At 57.4% G+C, this 17,722-nt stretch overlaps 1 protein-coding gene across 1 annotated transcript in view; it reads left to right on the top strand.

The window, feature by feature from the left end:
• The window catches only part of Nphp4 (nephrocystin 4), a 28,297-nt gene extending 14,894 nt beyond the window's left edge, over positions 1-13,403 (top strand). Inside the window, exons 9-20 of the mRNA XM_032890854.1 lie at positions 1,644-1,769; positions 4,495-4,700; positions 5,663-5,889; positions 6,459-6,645; positions 7,267-7,350; positions 9,353-9,509; positions 9,879-9,964; positions 10,472-10,557; positions 11,337-11,508; positions 11,771-11,950; positions 12,188-12,331; positions 12,871-13,403. Coding sequence (XP_032746745.1) covers positions 1,644-1,769; positions 4,495-4,700; positions 5,663-5,889; positions 6,459-6,645; positions 7,267-7,350; positions 9,353-9,509; positions 9,879-9,964; positions 10,472-10,557; positions 11,337-11,508; positions 11,771-11,950; positions 12,188-12,331; positions 12,871-13,011 — 1,796 coding nt within the window. The 3' untranslated portion in view covers positions 13,012-13,403. The remainder of the gene's footprint in view (positions 1-1,643; positions 1,770-4,494; positions 4,701-5,662; positions 5,890-6,458; positions 6,646-7,266; positions 7,351-9,352; positions 9,510-9,878; positions 9,965-10,471; positions 10,558-11,336; positions 11,509-11,770; positions 11,951-12,187; positions 12,332-12,870) is intronic.
• Positions 13,404-17,722: the final 4,319 nt, after the last annotated feature.

Below are 17,722 nucleotides of genomic sequence, written 5' to 3'. Positions count from 1 at the left end.
TGCCCGAGACAGCCGGCACAAGGGACGCTGGCACGCGCTGCCAGTGAAGGTCAGAGTGCCGTGGCACATCAGCGGGACGCTCTCCCCGCCCCCACCCCGTCTCTTAGGTAGGGGAAGTGTTATGGCCTTCATGTCTTCGTGTCTTTATAAGACCAATAATTCCACTTGGTGTAGCGGTCATGTTTCAGCAAACTGGAGGCCGGCCATGGGGGCCTTTAGCGTGACAGACGCAAAGCCTGTGCCTCCGCCTGGTTGTTGCATCTTGCAGCATCCTCCACAGCGGGATGGCTGCATGGGATAGCACACGTGTGGCGGAACCCACCAGCTCCCCTCTGCTGGCTCAGTGGCTTGCTGTTGGTCTCTCTTCCCAGACCTGTGGACTTTCTTCGCTAATCCCCCGCCACACACACACACACACACACACACTCTGTCTTTTGCCCTTCGGGATCTGAATGACCCTGCTATCTCTTAGCCAGTTGTCAAGCACGCTCTGCTCCCCCCACCCACTGGGGACACTTTGGGAGCCCTGTGTGCTTAGAGGGTATTCCTACCCCTTCTGCAGATGAGCTGGGGTCTCCAGCACAACCCTCTGTCCCCACATGGCATCGTAGAGTGGCAGGTTGTACCCCCTGAGCTGTTTCTGAAAACACACTCAGAGGGAGCTCATAGCACACAGTTTATTCTGTCGTTGGCAAACGGATCCTGTGGGAATATGGACGATGCCAGAGGGCATAGCACCGGGGCCGGCAGACCCCTTGTTCCCGGAGTGGCCATGTGTCTGGCTCACCTGACAGCCGAGGCAATCACCACCCACCCTCCCGTGATCCTGAGATCTAAGAACCATGCCCACCCACCTATGCTGCGTGGACTGCCCTCGACCTTGAAGTGGACTGCCCTTGACCTTGAAGCGTCTTCTCAGTCTTTGTCTCTTGGAGCAATGCATGTATGTAGGCTTTTCGTAGGCCAGTGCTCACCTTGGCGGGAAGTGGATAGACCAAAGGCCTCATCTGAGATACAGTGACCAACCCTAGGGCCACCAGGCGATGGTAGTCAAGAAAGCTAGGGGAAAGCCTGAACTCCCTCCCTGTGTGGGCAAGTCCCCTGCCAACGCAGAGTGTGCCCACTGCCAGGAGACAGGCGTGCTCCATCTTGGAGTGATTCCTTGGGTTGTGACAGAGAACTTGCCGAGACCCCACCCTGCCACCCTCTGCATTGGGTTCATGGGGGAAGGAGCAAGGCTGAGAGTCGGCTCTGAGTATGTGTGGGTGGCAGGGCCTGGGTGGGGGTGGGGCAGACTCCTGATAGCAGCCGAGCTGGGGGGAAGCTGAGGCTATGTGTCTGTGGGGACATGGCAGGAGACCTGAGGGAGTGACAGCCAAGGCTACTGTCTCATTACCGTCCAAGAGTTGTCTGGAGACCAGAAGTAGGAACTGTGTGTGATCAGGGCCCCCTCCCAGACAGGAGGATCCAAGCATGGAGGAGACCAGACTGCAAAGACCGCCCATCTGCCCACAGTTCCTCTTAGGGTGCATTCAGTGTGCAGTAGCAGGCACAGGCACGCATCTGCAGACTGAGCTCCACACAGGAGAGCTGATGCCGGTCCCCACGTCGGGCCCTGTCTCACGAGGGTGCTTTTCCATTAGGTCACGCGTGTGAACCGAGAGCAAGAGGTTCCAACGCGCTGCCACCATCCAGGTCCCGGGTCATCTCAAATAATGGAGCCAGCTTCTTCTCTGGGGGAAGCCTCCTCATACCAGGAGGCCCCAAGCGTGAGTTGGGACTCTGGCCCCGTGCTGGGTGGCACTGAGTGGGTGGGGTTCAATGAGGTAGAAGTGTGTGTGTGTGTGTGTGTTTGTGTGAGTGCGTGTGTGTGTGTGTACATGTGTGTATGTGCATGCACGTGTATGCACGCATGTGTATGTGTGCGTGTGTGCGTGCATGTGTGTGTTGTCTAGAGGTGTGTGAGTACATGTGCACATGCATGTGTGTGTGTGTGTGTGTGTGTGTGTGTGTATTGTCTAGAGGTCAGCATTGAGTATCTTTAGCTTTCCACCCTAGTTTTTGAGGCAGGGTCTCACTGAGCCTAGAGCCCACCAGCCGGCTAGCCCACCTAGCCAGTGAGCGGTGAGCTCCCGGGACCCTCTCCCCTCCACCTCCTGTTCTGGGATCACAGGCATAGGCCGCCATGCCTGCCTTCCTACCTGCACGCACAGGGCCTCGAATACATACAGCGAACGTCTTCCCCACCGAGCCAACTCTGCAGCCTGGTCGCTGATTCTTAGAGGCAAATTGGAAACTCCTCACTGCCTCCCAACCGTTTATGGAGCTAGGGAATGGGAGACTTGAGTCCGGATGGAAGGAAAGACAGAAGTTTGAGGAGTCCAGGCGGGTCCCCGGGGTCTTTCTGCTCCCTTAACTGTGAAGGCCCATGGGCCTGAAGGTTGGAGCTTCAGTGACTTGAAGGGAAAGGCAGGCATGTTCTTTGATTCGCTCTTCCCTCAGATGTTGCAGCTGTGACCCCCCCCCCCAGAGCTTGCTTACGTGGGTGTTCCTGGGGCCATGGCCCGTGATTTTTTTTTTTTTTTGGTTCTTTTTTTTTTTCCGGAGCTTGGGACCGAACCCAGGGCCTTGCGCCCCCTAGGTATGTGGCGCTCTACCACTGAGCTAAATCCCCAGCCCCGTGATTTTTTTTTAAAGGATTTTGATGCATCCATTTCTTTTTTTTTTAAATTAATTTATATATTTTATGTATGTGAGTACACTGTTGCTGTCTTCAGACACACCAGAAGAGGGCACTGAATTCCATTACAGATGGTTGTGAGCCCCCACATGGTTGCTGGGAATTGAACTCAGGGCCAATGGAAGAGCAGTCAGTGCTCTTAACCACTGAGCCATCTCTCCAGCCCCGTGGCCCGTGTCTTGAGAAGAGGATGTCAGAACCCCGGCTCGGAGCGGGGCGAATCCTCTAGACTCCACGTCACGGTCCCCTGAGGATCTTACCCACCTGACACTACAGCCAGAACTGTACTTTCTCCCACAAAAAGAGGCTGTGGGCTCGGCGGGGGCTCAGAGGGACCCATGAACCGTCTGTTTCCAGTCTGCCCTAGGCTAGCTTCTTGCTGTAATCCTCAGTGAAGGCCAAGGAGGTTTATGTGATGAGGCTGAGGTGCGAGGTTGGGCCTCGGTTCCCTACTTGGGGTCACTGTGCTTCGTTCTCTCCCAGCCCCTCTGACCAGCACAGGAAATGGCCACAGGTGAAGCCCACTGAGAGGAGAGCCCTGCAGTCAGGGGCCGTGCGGTCTCTGCGATGGGCAGCCCAAACAGAGAGGGCTCCCAGAGCCTTCTTGTGTCCCAGGAAGTGTGGTCCCACGGACCCCTCCGGAACCTCATTTCTGGCTGCTTTGGAAGCAGGGAACACATCTGTTGGGGGTGAACCGGCTGCCGCGTGGTTTGGCTGCCACCCCTCCCCCCACCCCCACCCGTGTTTCTCCTGGGTCACAGCAGCAGACCTCAGACTGAGCGTCCCTCCGCACACCTGCGCTCTGACAAAGTGTGTGTTCAGGCCGTCACTTAAGACGCCTAAGCCAACTTGTAGCATGGGGGAGGGGGGAAGCAGTTAAATGGATTTGGAATAGAATGGTGGAGAGAAGCCTGGAAACAGACCACCGTGCTGTGTGCTGTGCCGAGCACTGTAGCGGGAGGCCAGCTCCGTGTGGCGACAGGCCCGGGGAAGCTCCGATAGTCTTGGTTTCTGATAGTTCTGACGGAGCTGTTACCTGGAAGGTGGGGGAGAACCCAGGTCTCAAGGAAGCACCCTTCTTCCACCTGCCCGGCTTGGATTCTTACTGTGTCGGCCAGCGACACGGTCTTATCACCAGGTACCGTTCCACCGGCACCAACCGCCCTAGCTCCTCATGGGAAGGGGACACAGGCCGTGTTTGCCCTGAGGTCTGCCGTCTGCCGTCTGTGGCCAGTTCAGCTCCTGCTCATCACGAGTCCAATCCTTTGCCCACAGGAGGTTGCCAGGGCCTAGGCAGCCAAGGGCAGCTGAGAACAGTGCTGGAACCGGGGTGCCTCTATGAACCCTGCTTCTGATATGAATCTGGGGAGTGTGCTCTCGCTCACAGGCAGGACTGAGGAGACAGTGCAGGTTCACCGGAAGGGCAGGCAGGCAGGCAGGCCTCTGCAGCAGTGACCCCCGCCCCAGCCCTGCGTACCCAAGGAGGCCACAGTTCAAGAGAGATTGTGACCTTGCAAGTGTAAACCCAAGCATCTGGCTCTTCTCTCAGAGAACCATCTGCTGGTGTTAGCTAAAGAATAGGGTCAGAGGTCTTAGGTGTGAAGGGCTGTGGAAGGGGGGCTGTTGTGAGGGACCAGGCCCCGACACTGCTTCTTATCATAGAACGACACAGAGCAGATCCACTGCGGGACCAGCCAGGGCCTTGCTGGAACTCCGCACACTCACCTCTGACTCCCCCTCTGTCCTTCCCACAGGAAAGCGTGTGGTTCAAGCCCAGAAGCTGGCTGATGTGGACAGCGAGCTGGCCGCCATGCTGCTGACCCACACTCGAGCTGGCCAGGGGCCCCAGGCTGTGGGCCAGGAGGCAGACGCTGTGCACAGGCGCAAGCTGGAAAGGATGCGGCTGGTGCGCCTGCAGGAGGCCGGAGGGGACTCTGACAGTCGCAGGATCAGCGTGCTGGTGAGGGAGGGGCTTCCTCAGACCCGCCATCTTTCTCCAAGGTTCTCTCACCTCCCCCTTACACCCTGTTTGCAGGAGAGGAGAGACGTGGACTTGCGGGCCAACGGGGAAAATTCCTGGTTGCAATTCTTGGGAGAGCTTTTGCTAAAAGGCATCCCACACTCGGGGCCGAGCTTCTGTGTCATTACTTCAAATGAGTCCAAGTCCAAAGTCCTTTTAGGCACCAGCCAGCCCTCTGCCTTCTCAGCCTCCTCCTCAGCTTGGATCCGAAGGACTCGGGGTGCAGCTGTCCCCGGGGAACCCCTAGCATGGGGTCAGGAAGTCCTGCAGACTGCCTCCATGTTACAGGGCAAGCTGGAGAACACATCCGTGTTGTAGCACGCTGCACTGCTAGGGTGCGAGGCGGGAGGCAGATAAGCCTCACTGAGGCTGGATGTTAGATGTGGACCCAGCCCGAGGTCAGTGGGAGACTGAGCTGGCCCCCCCGGCCTTACACCTTGGCTCTTGTGGACTCTGGGCCCAGACAGGCTCTCTGCACCAAGCGTGCCGGGCACCTGCTGGGCAATGTGGTTCTTTTTTTTTTGGTTCTTTTTTTTCCGGAGCTGAGGACCGAACCCAGGGCCTTGCGCTTCCTAGGGAAGCGCTCTACCACTGAGCTAAATCCCCAACCCGTGGTTCTTTTTTATTTGATGTCACTGTTCACACATCTCCTCTGCTATATCTGGTGTCGTTCCCTGGTGGTTAAAGGGGTCTCTTAGGAGCATGTGGGCTCTCCCAGCAAGCTGGGACGTGGTGCTCCGTTCTGTTGGGATGAACATTGAGATCCCTGAGCATGGGAGATAGACAGTCCTTCCAAACCACTTGGCGGAAGAAGGGGAAGGAATCAGGTGCCCTCAGGAGAATGGGAGCCAGAAAAGCAAAGACTCAGGGAGGACTCAGATGTGGCCCCTCGTGTTCGACAGGCCCAACACAGTGTCCGTGCACAGCACTCACGGGACCTGCAGGTCATCGATGCCTACCGGGAACGGACCAAGGCTGAGAACATCGCCAGCGTGTTGAGCCAGGCCATCACCACACACCACACACTGTATGCCACGCTGGGCACGGCTGAGTTCTTCGAGTTTGCACTTAAAAACCCACACAACACTCAGCACACGGTGGCCATCGAGATTGACAGCCCAGAGCTCAGGTAAGGGCTGCCATCTGACCAGCTGTGTGTTTGTGACCCAGCTAGCTCTGTGTGTGTGTGTGTGTGTGTGTGTGTGTGTGAGAGAGAGAGACTCAGCCAGCTGTGTGTGTGTGACCTAGCCAGCCGCCTCCCTCTGTGTGTGTGTGAGAGAGAGAGAGAGAGAGACTCAGCCAGCTGTGTGTGTGACCCAGCTGTGTGTGTGTGTGTGTGTGTGTGTGAGAGAGAGAGAGAGAGACTCTCAGCCAGCTGTGTGTGTGTGAGACTTAGCCAGCTGTGTGTGTGACCCAGCCATCCCCCCTGTGTGTGTGTGTGTGTGTGTGTGTGTGTGTGTGTGTGTGTGTGTGTGTGTGAGAGAGAGAGAGAGAGAGAGAGAGAGAGACCCAGCCAGCTCTGTGTGTGTGTGTGTGTGTGTGTGTGTGTGTGTGTGTGTGTGTGTGCATACTCTGGGCTGATGTGCTTCTTGCATGGAGGCCAGGCTGGTTGGCCTCTGTCCCCTCATCTGAGGGTCTCTGGACAGTGGGTGCATCTCCTTTACATAACACAGTCCTCACATTGTCCCTGTCCCCTAGCATCATCCTGGACAGCCAGGAGTGGAGGTACTTCAAGGAGGCCACTGGCCTGCTCACACCCCTGGAGGAGGACATGTTCCACCTGCGTGGGAGCCTGGCACCCCAGCTCTACCTGCGGCCCCGGGAGACTGCCCACATCCCCTTCAAGTTCCAGAACTTCTCTGTGGGCCCATCTGCTCCGACACAGGTGTGATGCGAGACAGGTGTGATGTGAGACAGGTGTGATGCGAGACAGGTGCGATGCAACACAGGTGTGATGCGACACCCAGACACACAGGGAAGAGCAGTTCAGCGCTGTCCAGGTGGCAAAGGGGAAGAGCAGCTCTGCATTTGCAGATCTCTGTTCCCTGTGTCTGTGCCAGCCCTGACTGGTGCCTGCTCTGCTCAGTGTGCTCTCCCCACCAGGGCTGTGTGCAGCATCCCGGATCCTTCTCTCTCCTGGTGGGTGTCAGGGGAGGCCGTACCTGCCGCCATCCCCACAGTCCACCCCTTCCCCTGCAGCATGTGCTCCTCTGCACAGAGCAGCAGAGGCGTTGGGAAGGCGAATACCAATCGCGTATGAGCGTGAGAGGGAGGCACACATTGAAGCTCTGACCTCTGCAACAGTTGGTCCCACAGGGTCACAGTTGCAGCTGGCTCTGTGAACAGGCCACAGGGCAGCGACTGGGTGGGTCTGGTGGGTGAGGCTGTAGGCTTGGCCGCAGCGAGAGCCCCGTGAGACCACAACAGGGATGCTCTGGAACTCGTGGCCCTAGCTGGCCCAAGTCCTTCGCCTTGACCTTCCCTTGTGCTGCTCTGTGTCTCACAGGCCCCTGCAGAGGTGATCTCAGAGAAGGATGCAGAGTCTGGACCCCATTGGAAGTCCAGCGCCATGCCTACCAAACACGCCAAGGTAGGGTGGCTCAAGATCTCCTCACTTTCGGTGTCAGTGCAAGTCAGGCCTCTGAGTACTCTAAGCCAAGCATACGATGTTTGCTGCTAGAGCTGTGGTCCTCACTCCACATCCTCTCTCCCTCCTGGGTGGAATTAGACTGGGATAAGATGTAGCAGGGACCAGGAGGCCTCAGCCGTGCCCAGGCAGTGGCTCAGCCCATGGCAGGGTCCAGCGTGGATGGATTACTCTGGCATCTTCTATGTAGCCTTGGCTCTGTGCACAGGAAGCTGGCGGTCCTAGTGGCTGCTGGCTACCACCCCTTAAACGGGGCTGTCATAGCACGTGGCCACTGGGCAGCATTCTGAACGGGTGGTGTACCTGTGTCTGTGCATGTGTCTGTGTGCACGTGTGATACATGGATGGATGGATAGTTGACTGGATGGGTCATGGACAGACGGATAGATAGGAAGGAAGGATGAGGGGCTCTTCCTAGAAACAAGCCTTTAGTTACTTTCCTTCAGCAGCCTACTGAGAGGATGCACTTCGGAAGATCGGAGATCTTGCTACCCCCTCTTGCAGTAAATGCCTTTTGCGGAACTTTGGTCTCCCTCCCTCCTCCCAAAGACCTTGCTTCAGGGCAGCCTGGACTGAGTGGCCTAAAGGCTGCCCTGTTCCTGAGTCTCACTGTGGTGCAGCCCTTGCACTGCTCCCACCAGGCTGTGAGAACATGCATCTGATTTGCTGGTAGAGCCTCGGCTTCGCCTGTGTGGAGGAGCGCACGCACCGTCCTGTGCTGCAGATAGTGTCTGAGCTAGTACCATCGCTGGTCCCCTGCCTGGGGTCCTTCTGCTCAGACAAGAAGACCCTCTCCAGATACTCATTTCCGCAGTCTCCCCTTTGCTGTCTGTTAGGGCGGCGGCAGCAGCAGGAGCAGGAACAGGCAGCAATACCCCCTGTGCCTACAGCTCTCACCAGGTCTCTGGTAGCCGGACATTTAGCTCAAATGCTAGTTCCGTGTAAGCCAAGGATGTCAGGGTTTCTTATCTGGTGGCATCCATTATTCCAGTCCTGGGACTGGAGTACCCAAGACTTGGGCCCCAGAGACTTGGTAGTTTCTGGAACTCTCCCAGCAGCCAGGAGCCACAGTTTGCCTCTGGCTCTGCCTAGCCTTCTCATCCCTCATCCCACATCCACTGTTCCTTCTTGTCCCTGCCGTGACCACGCTGAACTGCTCAGCCGCCTCTCCCGGTTACGGCTACCGTCATAGTTGTCACCGTTCGGGAAGCAGCTGCTGCCTGTGACCCTGCTGCAGTGGCCGGTGCCTGTGTCAAGGCTGTCCGTCTTGCGGCCATCTTGTGTTGTCTCGTGCTGCTGCTTGCCCGCCTGTCCTGCCAGACTCTGGCCTCCGCCTCTTCAGCTGCCAGGAGCTGGCCGGTCTGCTGCCTCTGCAGCTCACGAGCTTCTTCTCAGCGTGTCGTGTGTGTCACGTGTGTGTTGTACGCCTGTGTCTCTGCATGTTTGTGCTGTGTGTTTCCGTAATGACCCATCCATCAGTTCTGTATAGCTGAGAGCTTGGTAACTACTTGGACAGAGGGAAGCTCCTATGCCCAGCCCCCTTTGGTTTAGACAGCGCCTCCTTTGCCAAGGGCCCAAAGTGCTCTGTCCCTAAACCCGCAACCTGGAGAGGTTAAGGGTGAGTCCCCTCTGCAGAGTTCCCGCACATACATCCCAGCCTGTGGAAATGAGACTGGAGTAGCTCTTGGCACTGGGTGGCCAGCTGGTCCCCTGGTGTTTCAGAGATGTGCCTGGCATAAGCTCTGGGACTGGTGGCGTTGTCTGGAGTGAGCCCCAAACTGGGCGCTACCCTGGGTCCAGCCTGCTGGTTCCCTCAGCTGCACACCCGCACACTCACAGGGCCATTTCCGGCGGTGTCTGTGTTTTCCCTCTCTCTCTGTTGGTGACTGAGATCCTCATGCCATCCAGAGTGACCCACGAGGCCACCGTACGTCCGTCCCCACAGGTCCTTTTCCGGGTGGAGACCGGCCAGCTCATTGCTGTGCTCTGCCTGACCGTGGAGCCCCAGCCCCACGTGGTGGACCAGGTTTTCCGTTTCTACCACCCAGAACTCACCTTTCTGAAGAAGGCCATCCGCCTGCCGCCCTGGCACACGCTTCCAGGCAAGCCCCACACGGCCCCATGGCGGCCATCCTGCAGGTTCACCTAGTTGGGGGAGGCATCTGTCTCTCGGTGGTGGCAAGCGGGGGGCACCCTCTAAGTTCTGACCTGCACTTCGGGTTTGAAGGAGACGCTTCCAGCTTTCTCTTAAGTCTCTCCCCTTCAGGCATGAGGGTGTGTGGGGGGAGGGGCTGCTGGTGTTGATTCTTTGCTTGCCCTTGGCCACACCCTCTGATTGGCAGCCTGACCAGAGGCAGGGGAGTGTGCCGGGTCACAGTGCCAGCGTCTGCATTCCCGGTCACTCATCGGTCACTCATCGTGCATGCGCACTTTGGGGTAAGTGGCAGGATTATCCCTTTCTCCACTTCCAGGTGCTCCCGTGGGGATGCCTGGCGAGGACCCCCCAGTCCATGTTCGATGCAGCGACCCCAATGTCATCTGCGAGGCCCAGAACGTGGTATGCGGTGCATTTTAGCCCCACCTTGAGCAGATCCTTAGGTGAGCCCCTCCCACCTTCCCCGAATCCTCCCCTCAGGCTCAAGCTGGGGTTCCGTATGCAGGGGGGAGGGCTGCCCTCACATTCTGAGGGGCTTCATGGAGGAGCTTCCGCGTTTTCTGCTAGCAGAGCGGCCTTCGTTCCTTGAGTCTCTCAGCCTGAGTTTTGAGGAGGGGCTCGAGGAGACGCGAGCTGAGCCTGGTAATTGAGGCACTTACTAATTGCCGGTGCGCAGAGGCTGAGGGCACTAATTGTATTATGACTGCTTAGGAAGTTAGGCAGAGTCTGCGGGATGTAATTATTGAAATCAATATAAGATCAAGAAGCTGTGATCTTCTTGAGCAGGGAGGAAAACGGTTAAGACATTGTGTGCGGGGAGGGGCTGCGCACACCTGCCTTGCCTCACCCAGCAGAGGACCCAGCGGTGGTGGCTGGGAACCAACGGGTGCCTCCTGCTGTGCTCGCCAGGGCCCCGGTGAGCCGAGGGACGTGTTCCTTAAGGTGGCCAGCGGTTCAAGCCCGGAGATCAAAGACTTCTTTGTCGTCATCTATGCGTAAGCACAAACCCTGGGACCAGGGGAGGTGGCCAGAGAGATGGGCAGTCCAGGCTGGGTGTCAAGGGACCTGACCTGACTCTCCCAGTGTCCTGAAGCTCTGTGAGGAAAGTGCTGACTCAGGCCCGGCTCAGAGGCCGACCAGGGGCCTTACTGATTGCATGTTCTATCCCAGAATAGCACAGTAGCCCAAAGAGATGGCCACAGTGAGTGCCCTCCAAGAAAGGGACAGTGCAGCTTTCTGGCCCAGAGCCAGCCCAAGACGTCCCTCAGTGGATTTTCCCTGAACCCTGAGAGCAGCTGGGGCTCAGCCCCATTGTCCGTGGCCGAAGCTGGTCACCCATCTAAGCAGTTCCAGTTGGAGCCCACCGGGGGTTCTTTAGAACTGGGGCAGCCTAGGATGCCTGCTATATTCAGGGGTGAGGAGCTGTGCACCATGGATCCCCCACAAACGATTCTATGTTATGCACACCACATAAACATTTCTACGTGGCTCCTTGTAGCGTCCAGTGAACACGTGCCACCCTGTCCCATTTCATGGCATTTTACCATGGAGCCTCATGGCTGACATTTGATGTCAAGCCTGTGGGCCAGAGTATAGCCCCAGGTTAGCACAGGGCGGCCAGCCCCCAGCCTGCACCCATCCATTCCCTCTGCTCTCTGCAGCTCTGCCCATGGCTACTTGGCTCCCAGCCCTCCCGCAGTCCTCCCTGGTGAGACTGTTTCCCCGTTGATGTCTGTCTGCTAAAGATGCGTGGCTGGCCCCCTGTCATTTGCAGGGATCGCTGGCTGGCGGTGCCCGTGCAGACATGGCAGGTCTGCCTCCACTCCCTGCAGCGCGTGGATGTCTCCTGTGTCGCAGGGCAGATGACCCGTCTGTCCCTTGTCCTAAGGGGGACGCAGACCGTTAGGAAAGTGAGAGCTTTCACCTCCCACCCTCAGGAGCTGAAGGTAAGGCCCTTCTTGGAGGTGGGGTCATGGGGACCCTTTGCCACTCCTTACCTGGCGTGCAGAGGCAGGGGAAGAGTGGGCCAAGGCACAGCTCCTCCCCACTGAGCTACCTGTTATGAAAACTGCCTCTCGCTGGGTGTGGTGTTGAGGATAAGGGACCAGGACACACCCTAAAGGCTTTCAGGTTTAGTCAAAGGTGGCTGTCAGGAACTCCATCACCACAGGTGCGGGCCTTGTCCTGACCCCTCCCTTGTCCTTGAAGACAGACCCCGCTGGTGTCTTTGTGTTACCACCTCACGGGGTGCAGGACCTGCACGTGGGCGTGAGGCCGAGGAGGGCAGGCAGCCGCTTCATCCATCTCAACCTGGTGGACGTCGACTACCACCAGCTGGTCGCGTCCTGGCTCGTGTGCCTGTCCTGCCACCAGCCCCTCATTTCCAAGGTCTGTAGGCACTGGGGCCAGGTTGGGGGCAAAGGCATCACAGAACCTCTGTTGTGCCTCGAGGGTGACGGCATTACCTGGCCTTGGGACCCAGCTACCCAGGTCCAGGGCTCTGGAAGGCTGGTCTGTCTTATCTCCGTGGATATCCCAGGATCTGGGGCCAGGAGGACCAGCTGCGCCAGGGAAGTACTCAGGTCCAACCAGCGGCCACTGTGTCTCTGTTCCACCCCTCCCCAGGCCTTTGAGATCACCATGGCAGCAGGCGAAGGGAAGGGTGCCAACAAACGGATCACCTACACCAACCCCTACCCTTCTCGGAGGACCTACCGTCTGTATAGTGACCGGCCAGACCTGCTGCATTTCAAGGAGGACTCCTTCCAGGTGCTCCCTCCAGGGCCTGTGGGTGTGGCCTGTGGGTGTGGCTGATGGGCGTGGCCAGTGGGCGTGGACAGGAGATAGTACTCAGGCACCCAGCTGGCAGGCTTTGGAAAGTTGGGGTCACTTAGACACCCTGGGAAGTGCTTCCGGTGGCCGGTGACCCCTCCTGGCCCTTACATCCGTCCTCCACTGGAAGACCCTGACCTCCAGTGTCACCATAGGCAGGCTGGTTTCCTGAGGGAACATGACTCAACCATGAGGGTGCGAGTGGGTGGCAGGAGCGTGGGGCTGTCTGTTAGTGGGTTGAGGGACCCCACTTTGCAGAGTGGTGCTTGGGAAAGGGGACACCACCGGCTCTCCACGCAGCCCCGAGTGAGCATGGAGCAGCAGCAGCCTTGGGCCTGCCTGGCCCTCGCAGCCTCCCTCAGTCCCCGGTGCCCTAGGTGGAGTGTCTCACCCACCTGACCTGCCTGCCTCAGTTCTCGAAGCTTCTGCAGAAGAGCGGAAGCCGAGGAGATGGGGAAACTCCTGTGCTCTCTCAGGTGGCCGGAGGGGAGACCTACACCATCGGGCTACGGTTCTTGCCGAGTGGCAGCGCCGGGCAGGTGGAGATCCTGATCTACATCAATGACCAGGACGACAAGAATGAAGAGACGTTCTGTGTGAAGGTCCTCTACCAGTGAGGGGACGGCTGTGAGGCCAGCGCCCCTTCCAGAGTGCCCCTCCCTGCAGACATCACTGTGACTCCAGGACTGGCCTGCGTAGCCCATGGAGCTGACTGAGTGCAGGGAGACAAAGGCTACCCTCGCCATGGTGTAGCGTAATCCCGTGAGCGAATGTGACCTCCGGGGTCATGGCAGTGGCTCACTCTGCCTGAAGGCTGTGTCACACCCCACGACTGTCACCGTCTAGAACAAACTGCGTTTTATAAATCATTTCCAATGACAAAATTATGTTTTTCTTACTAGATTTTTAAAAAATGAACACAATATATTTTCATTTGCTATGTATTTTATACTGGAATTCCCTTGTATATATTTTTTTTAAGTTATTGAATGAAGCACCTCACTTCCGCTGTAGAGTCTCTTCTGATGTTTTCTGGGGTTCCTCCTGCTGGAGTGAGGGGGTGTGGGGCCTGCAGCTCCCAGTCCTGCCTGAGGTGGGGGGGGGCTTCTGCCCTCCGGCTGCGATGCTGCACCTGAGGCGGGAGCTGTGGCTCTCTTGCTGGGAGAGAAGGAAGCAGGTGGTGATGAGCCCTGTGCATCCCCTGCCACTGTCGGCCAGGGCCCACTCCCCTCTCCTTAGGCCCAGCTGATGTCCATTTCACCTTCACAGGGCACTGTGTTTTCTGGCCAACAGGCCACAGTGTCCACTCTGTAGACGCTTGTAAGTTGTCTCCACCAAAGAGGCTCCTAGAGTCCCCGAGAAGCCACCTGCCATTTCCCCGAAGCCCGACCGGCCCAGTACAGCCCTTGGCGTGCCCACAACGAGTCTGAGGCTGCATGGTTTCCAGTCTGACCAAAGGCTTGAGCTGTCTTAAGAGGGTCAATGATTGTAAAGTTTCCTGTCTCAGACCATCTCCTTCTGAGCCACCTACACGGCCTTTGGAGGTCATGGCAGCCCTTTCCTTCCACCATGTGTCCGTCCCTTCCTGGTTTCCACCATGCCAGGGCCTATAGGGGGCTGCCCTCAGCTCAAGGGGTAGAGCAGGACTTGAGTCTAGATTAGGGCAGCACTCGCATCTATGGCTAGATAATCCTGTCTCTTTTCCCCCATTCTCCAGGGAAGGTGTCCAGAATCATCATCTCCTCTTGGTGTGGAAAGCATCAACCAGAGCCCTGCCATGGGCATGGTTAAGTCCTTGGGCAGGGAGTCAAGCCTGGAATACATTGTGCAGAAGCAGAGGGGAGAACTGGGCTACAGGGTTGTGGGCCAGGGGGAAACCTAGGTCCTGTGACAAAGTGGCCTCCAGCCCCTGTGACACCCCACCCCTCTGGCAGGAATGCAGACAGATGGAGGGGGCATGGCTCCTTCCCCTGGGGTCACAGAGACTCCAGATTGAGGGCAGTCATGAGATGGCTGGGGACAGTGCAAATTCTGAAGTTGCAGGTCTTGTATCTGTGTCGATGCTGGGCATGTGAGTGGGAAGGCAGGAGTTTAGCCGTGCCCACACGTGAGGATGCCCAGGCTGTTGGCTTGGGTGGTCCCTGGGACTGGCCAGTGTCTCTGAGTTTTGGTTGCTTCATCAACACTGAGCAGGCTGTGTAAGGAGTAGAGGGTGGTGTTGCTGCTGCCCCAGACACACCAGGCCCTTCAGACAGGTCTCTGTCACCTTGATGCCTCTGACCAACAATGAGGCAGCTCTAGCTTGCAAGTGCCACAGCCCCATGAGATCACCAGCCCCAGCTGAGCCTGAGTCTGGCCTCCCTCCCTCCTCACATGTCAGCGAGCATCCCAGCTCTGCACTTTGTCATGCATTTGCCCCTGGAGGAGATCCCAGTTCAGAGGGATCCCCATGGTGAGGGGTCCACAGGACAGCTGCATTCGGTGAAACCCACACTGGACGCTTGCCCGGAGGTGCTTCAGGTAAGGGCTTGAGGAAGAGATGGCTGTTCCCTGTAGTTGGACCGCAGTGCCCAGGCGTTTGTTCAAACACATCCACATGCTGCTGTTGGGGAAGGGACACTGCTATGGGGAAGAGATGGTTCATGGAGAGGTTAACTTCTGGCCAGGGAGCTTTGAGCGAGTTGCTCTCTGTGATGGGCGGGCCTGGTCCAGTGTGGAGAGGCTTGATGACAGACTCAGGTCTCGTGGGAGGAGAGTCTACCTCCAGATGATGTTTGGGGTCCAGCTGCATCTTCCTTTCTTGAGTGTTTTCAGGGAGGTCAGGGTGGGTGCAGAAGGGGGAGTAGCTAGGAGACAGTTGGGGCAACTGCCACTCAGGAGAAAGGGTCCCCCCAAAGCCCAGGCTTGCTGGTTTTGGCACGATGGTGGGTTGTCAGGACTGGACAGCCGCCTGGGCCCTGAGAACAATGGGCCTAAGTCTGTACTTGATGCCCCACAACCTTGTGAGCCAGTTCCGCAAGCAGATTACATCCTGAAAACTGGGTTTGCCTCTCTGGGTGGTCCTGGGGTACAGAGCCAGAAGTGAGGAGTGGGTGGAACAGAGGCAAACCTGGGGTTGGGATGGGAGGCAGCCAAGGCCCGTCCTGACCAGGGCTGGGAGCTCAGGAAGATCAGGGTCTCCCCTCCATCATCATAAAACTCAACCATGGATGCTTCTTGAACTGCTAGGGAGGCTGGGCTCGTCAGCTTCACGGGCTGGACGAGACCTTAGAGCCGCTGGTGTTCTACGCTGTTAGACCAGGAGGCGTAGAGAAAAAGGCAGCCAGCTAGGCCCAAGCCTGCTGGCCCCACAGCCCACCCACACACTCCCACGCCCCACAGCCCTCTCCAAGCCTTTGGCTCTGCACCGCGTCAGCCACGGACAGCTTAGTGCAGGGTGAGTTCCTATCCATCACCTGCAATAACCCGTTGTGACGGGAAGCTGGAAGACAAAGGCTAAAATCGATGATGAGCGTTCGGAAATGGATGCTGCTGGAAACAACTCACTTCTGCAGCAGCGTGACCTGAAGCAGGACCCGGAGCCTGGGACCCGAGAGGGAGGCCAGGGTGGGTGGAGAAGCGGGAGTAGCTAGGAGACAGTTGGGGCAAGTGCTACACAGGAGAAAGGGCACCCCCCAAAGCCCAGGCCTGCTGGTTTCAGAATGGCAGTGGGGCGTCAGGACTGGACAGTCACCTGGGCCCTGCGAACCATCATGGGTGTGTTCCTACAGGCCAACAGGCAGGTGTTAGCCACCCTACTCAGGAGGCTGGGATGCTGGGTGAGCTGCTTGCCGTTAATTTATTCAGTAGCCAAGACTTAGGCTCTTCCTGTGTGCCTGAAGTACCCACCCTCCCTCGCCCTGTGCTGTCACTGGGACCTGCCCCTGACTCAGTGTCCCTGGGTCCTAGCCCCAGGACCATCATGTGCATGCCCTGGGAACCACGCAGAGGGACTCCAGGGAGGGTGTGGTCACAGACTGGGCAAGCATTCAGCACTCCTGTCTCGGTGCCTACAGCTGCTCAGTGTCCTTCCTGGACCCCCGAACCTGCCCTCGGTGTGAGGTGACACACCCCAGGGGCACAATGTCACGGTTTTATTTTTTATGGCGTGTTAGGCTGACAAATGGGGACCCCTTGGAGCACGTGAGGTGACCCTGCTGCTCCAGTCAAATGGAGAGTGACAGCTAATATTTCTGTCATTGATTCCATAAAGGTCACAGTGTCCAAGGACCCCTTGCAGGCTGTGCATGTAGACCGGCTGAGTCATTTTCCTGGAACAACACCGAGCTACGCCGTCTCTCAGCTGCTGTCGTCCAGAAGCATCTGGAAGTGGACTGGCCTCACCGGTGGTCCAAGGATGTGAGAGGAGTATCAACTTTTAAAATAAGTATTTATTGTTTTTATTTTTACTGTTATTATTGAACATGTGTTAACATGGTGTGTGTGTGTGTGTGTGTGTGTGTGTGTGTGTGTGTGTTGGGTTGCACATGTCACAGGACACACGTGGAGAGGAGAGAGCGGCTCTGTGGAGCTAATTCTCTCTCCCTATCTTTACATTAGGATCAGATTCAGTTTACCAGGCTCGTGTGTCTGTGTGTCTGTGTGTCTGTGTGGCTTGTGTGACAGGTGCCTTCACCTGCCGAGCCAACTTGCCACCCCCACCGTTAACCTTTGACACCATTACATGGGCACCATTTACTGAGTTTGCTCTCAAGAGCCATGCAACCGAGTTACAAACAAAAGGAAACAAAAACTCAGTTTGTAATCTTGCCTTGGGCTGCGTTGGTAGCCTCCCTTGGTCTCCTGTGGCTTAAGCTGTGCTCCCAGGGAGGGATGCTAACACCGGGTCTGTCTACATGGCCAGCTTAAGGCACCCAGGGGTAGGGCTGGCGGGTGACTCCTGGGTCCTCTCTATTTAGCCTCTGGGAGCAGTGAGGTCCAAGGCTGGGGTGCTGTAGCTGACAGTGTCTTAGGTGGCGGCAGGCAGGAATTTCCGATGTTCTGGGGGGATATTCTGCAGCTTTCTGTGGCGTGCAGGGCTCCTAGAAGGCGCCTGAGAGTGATGTGCCTCCACTGCTGTGGTCTCTTCAGGGTAGAGGGAAGAGTTTCCTGGGGCCCTCATCACCCGCAGGAGTCTTTTGCCGTGTGTAGGATCACTTACCTGCCTACAGCCCTCGGGACACGGTTCTCATCATGCAGCCCCTGGCTTGAGAAGATAGGGACAGTAACATCTCTCCCAAAGGTCCCGGTTGTGTCATCGAGAAGCTGAGCCAACAGCTTCTGGATGTG

The sequence above is a fragment of the Rattus rattus genome, chromosome 1 (genome assembly GCF_011064425.1).
Source record: "Rattus rattus isolate New Zealand chromosome 1, Rrattus_CSIRO_v1, whole genome shotgun sequence".
Classification (NCBI taxonomy): Eukaryota; Metazoa; Chordata; class Mammalia; order Rodentia; family Muridae; genus Rattus; species Rattus rattus.
Note: the sequence above shows the minus strand (reverse complement) of the source record. Positions and strands in the feature narration are given on the sequence as shown.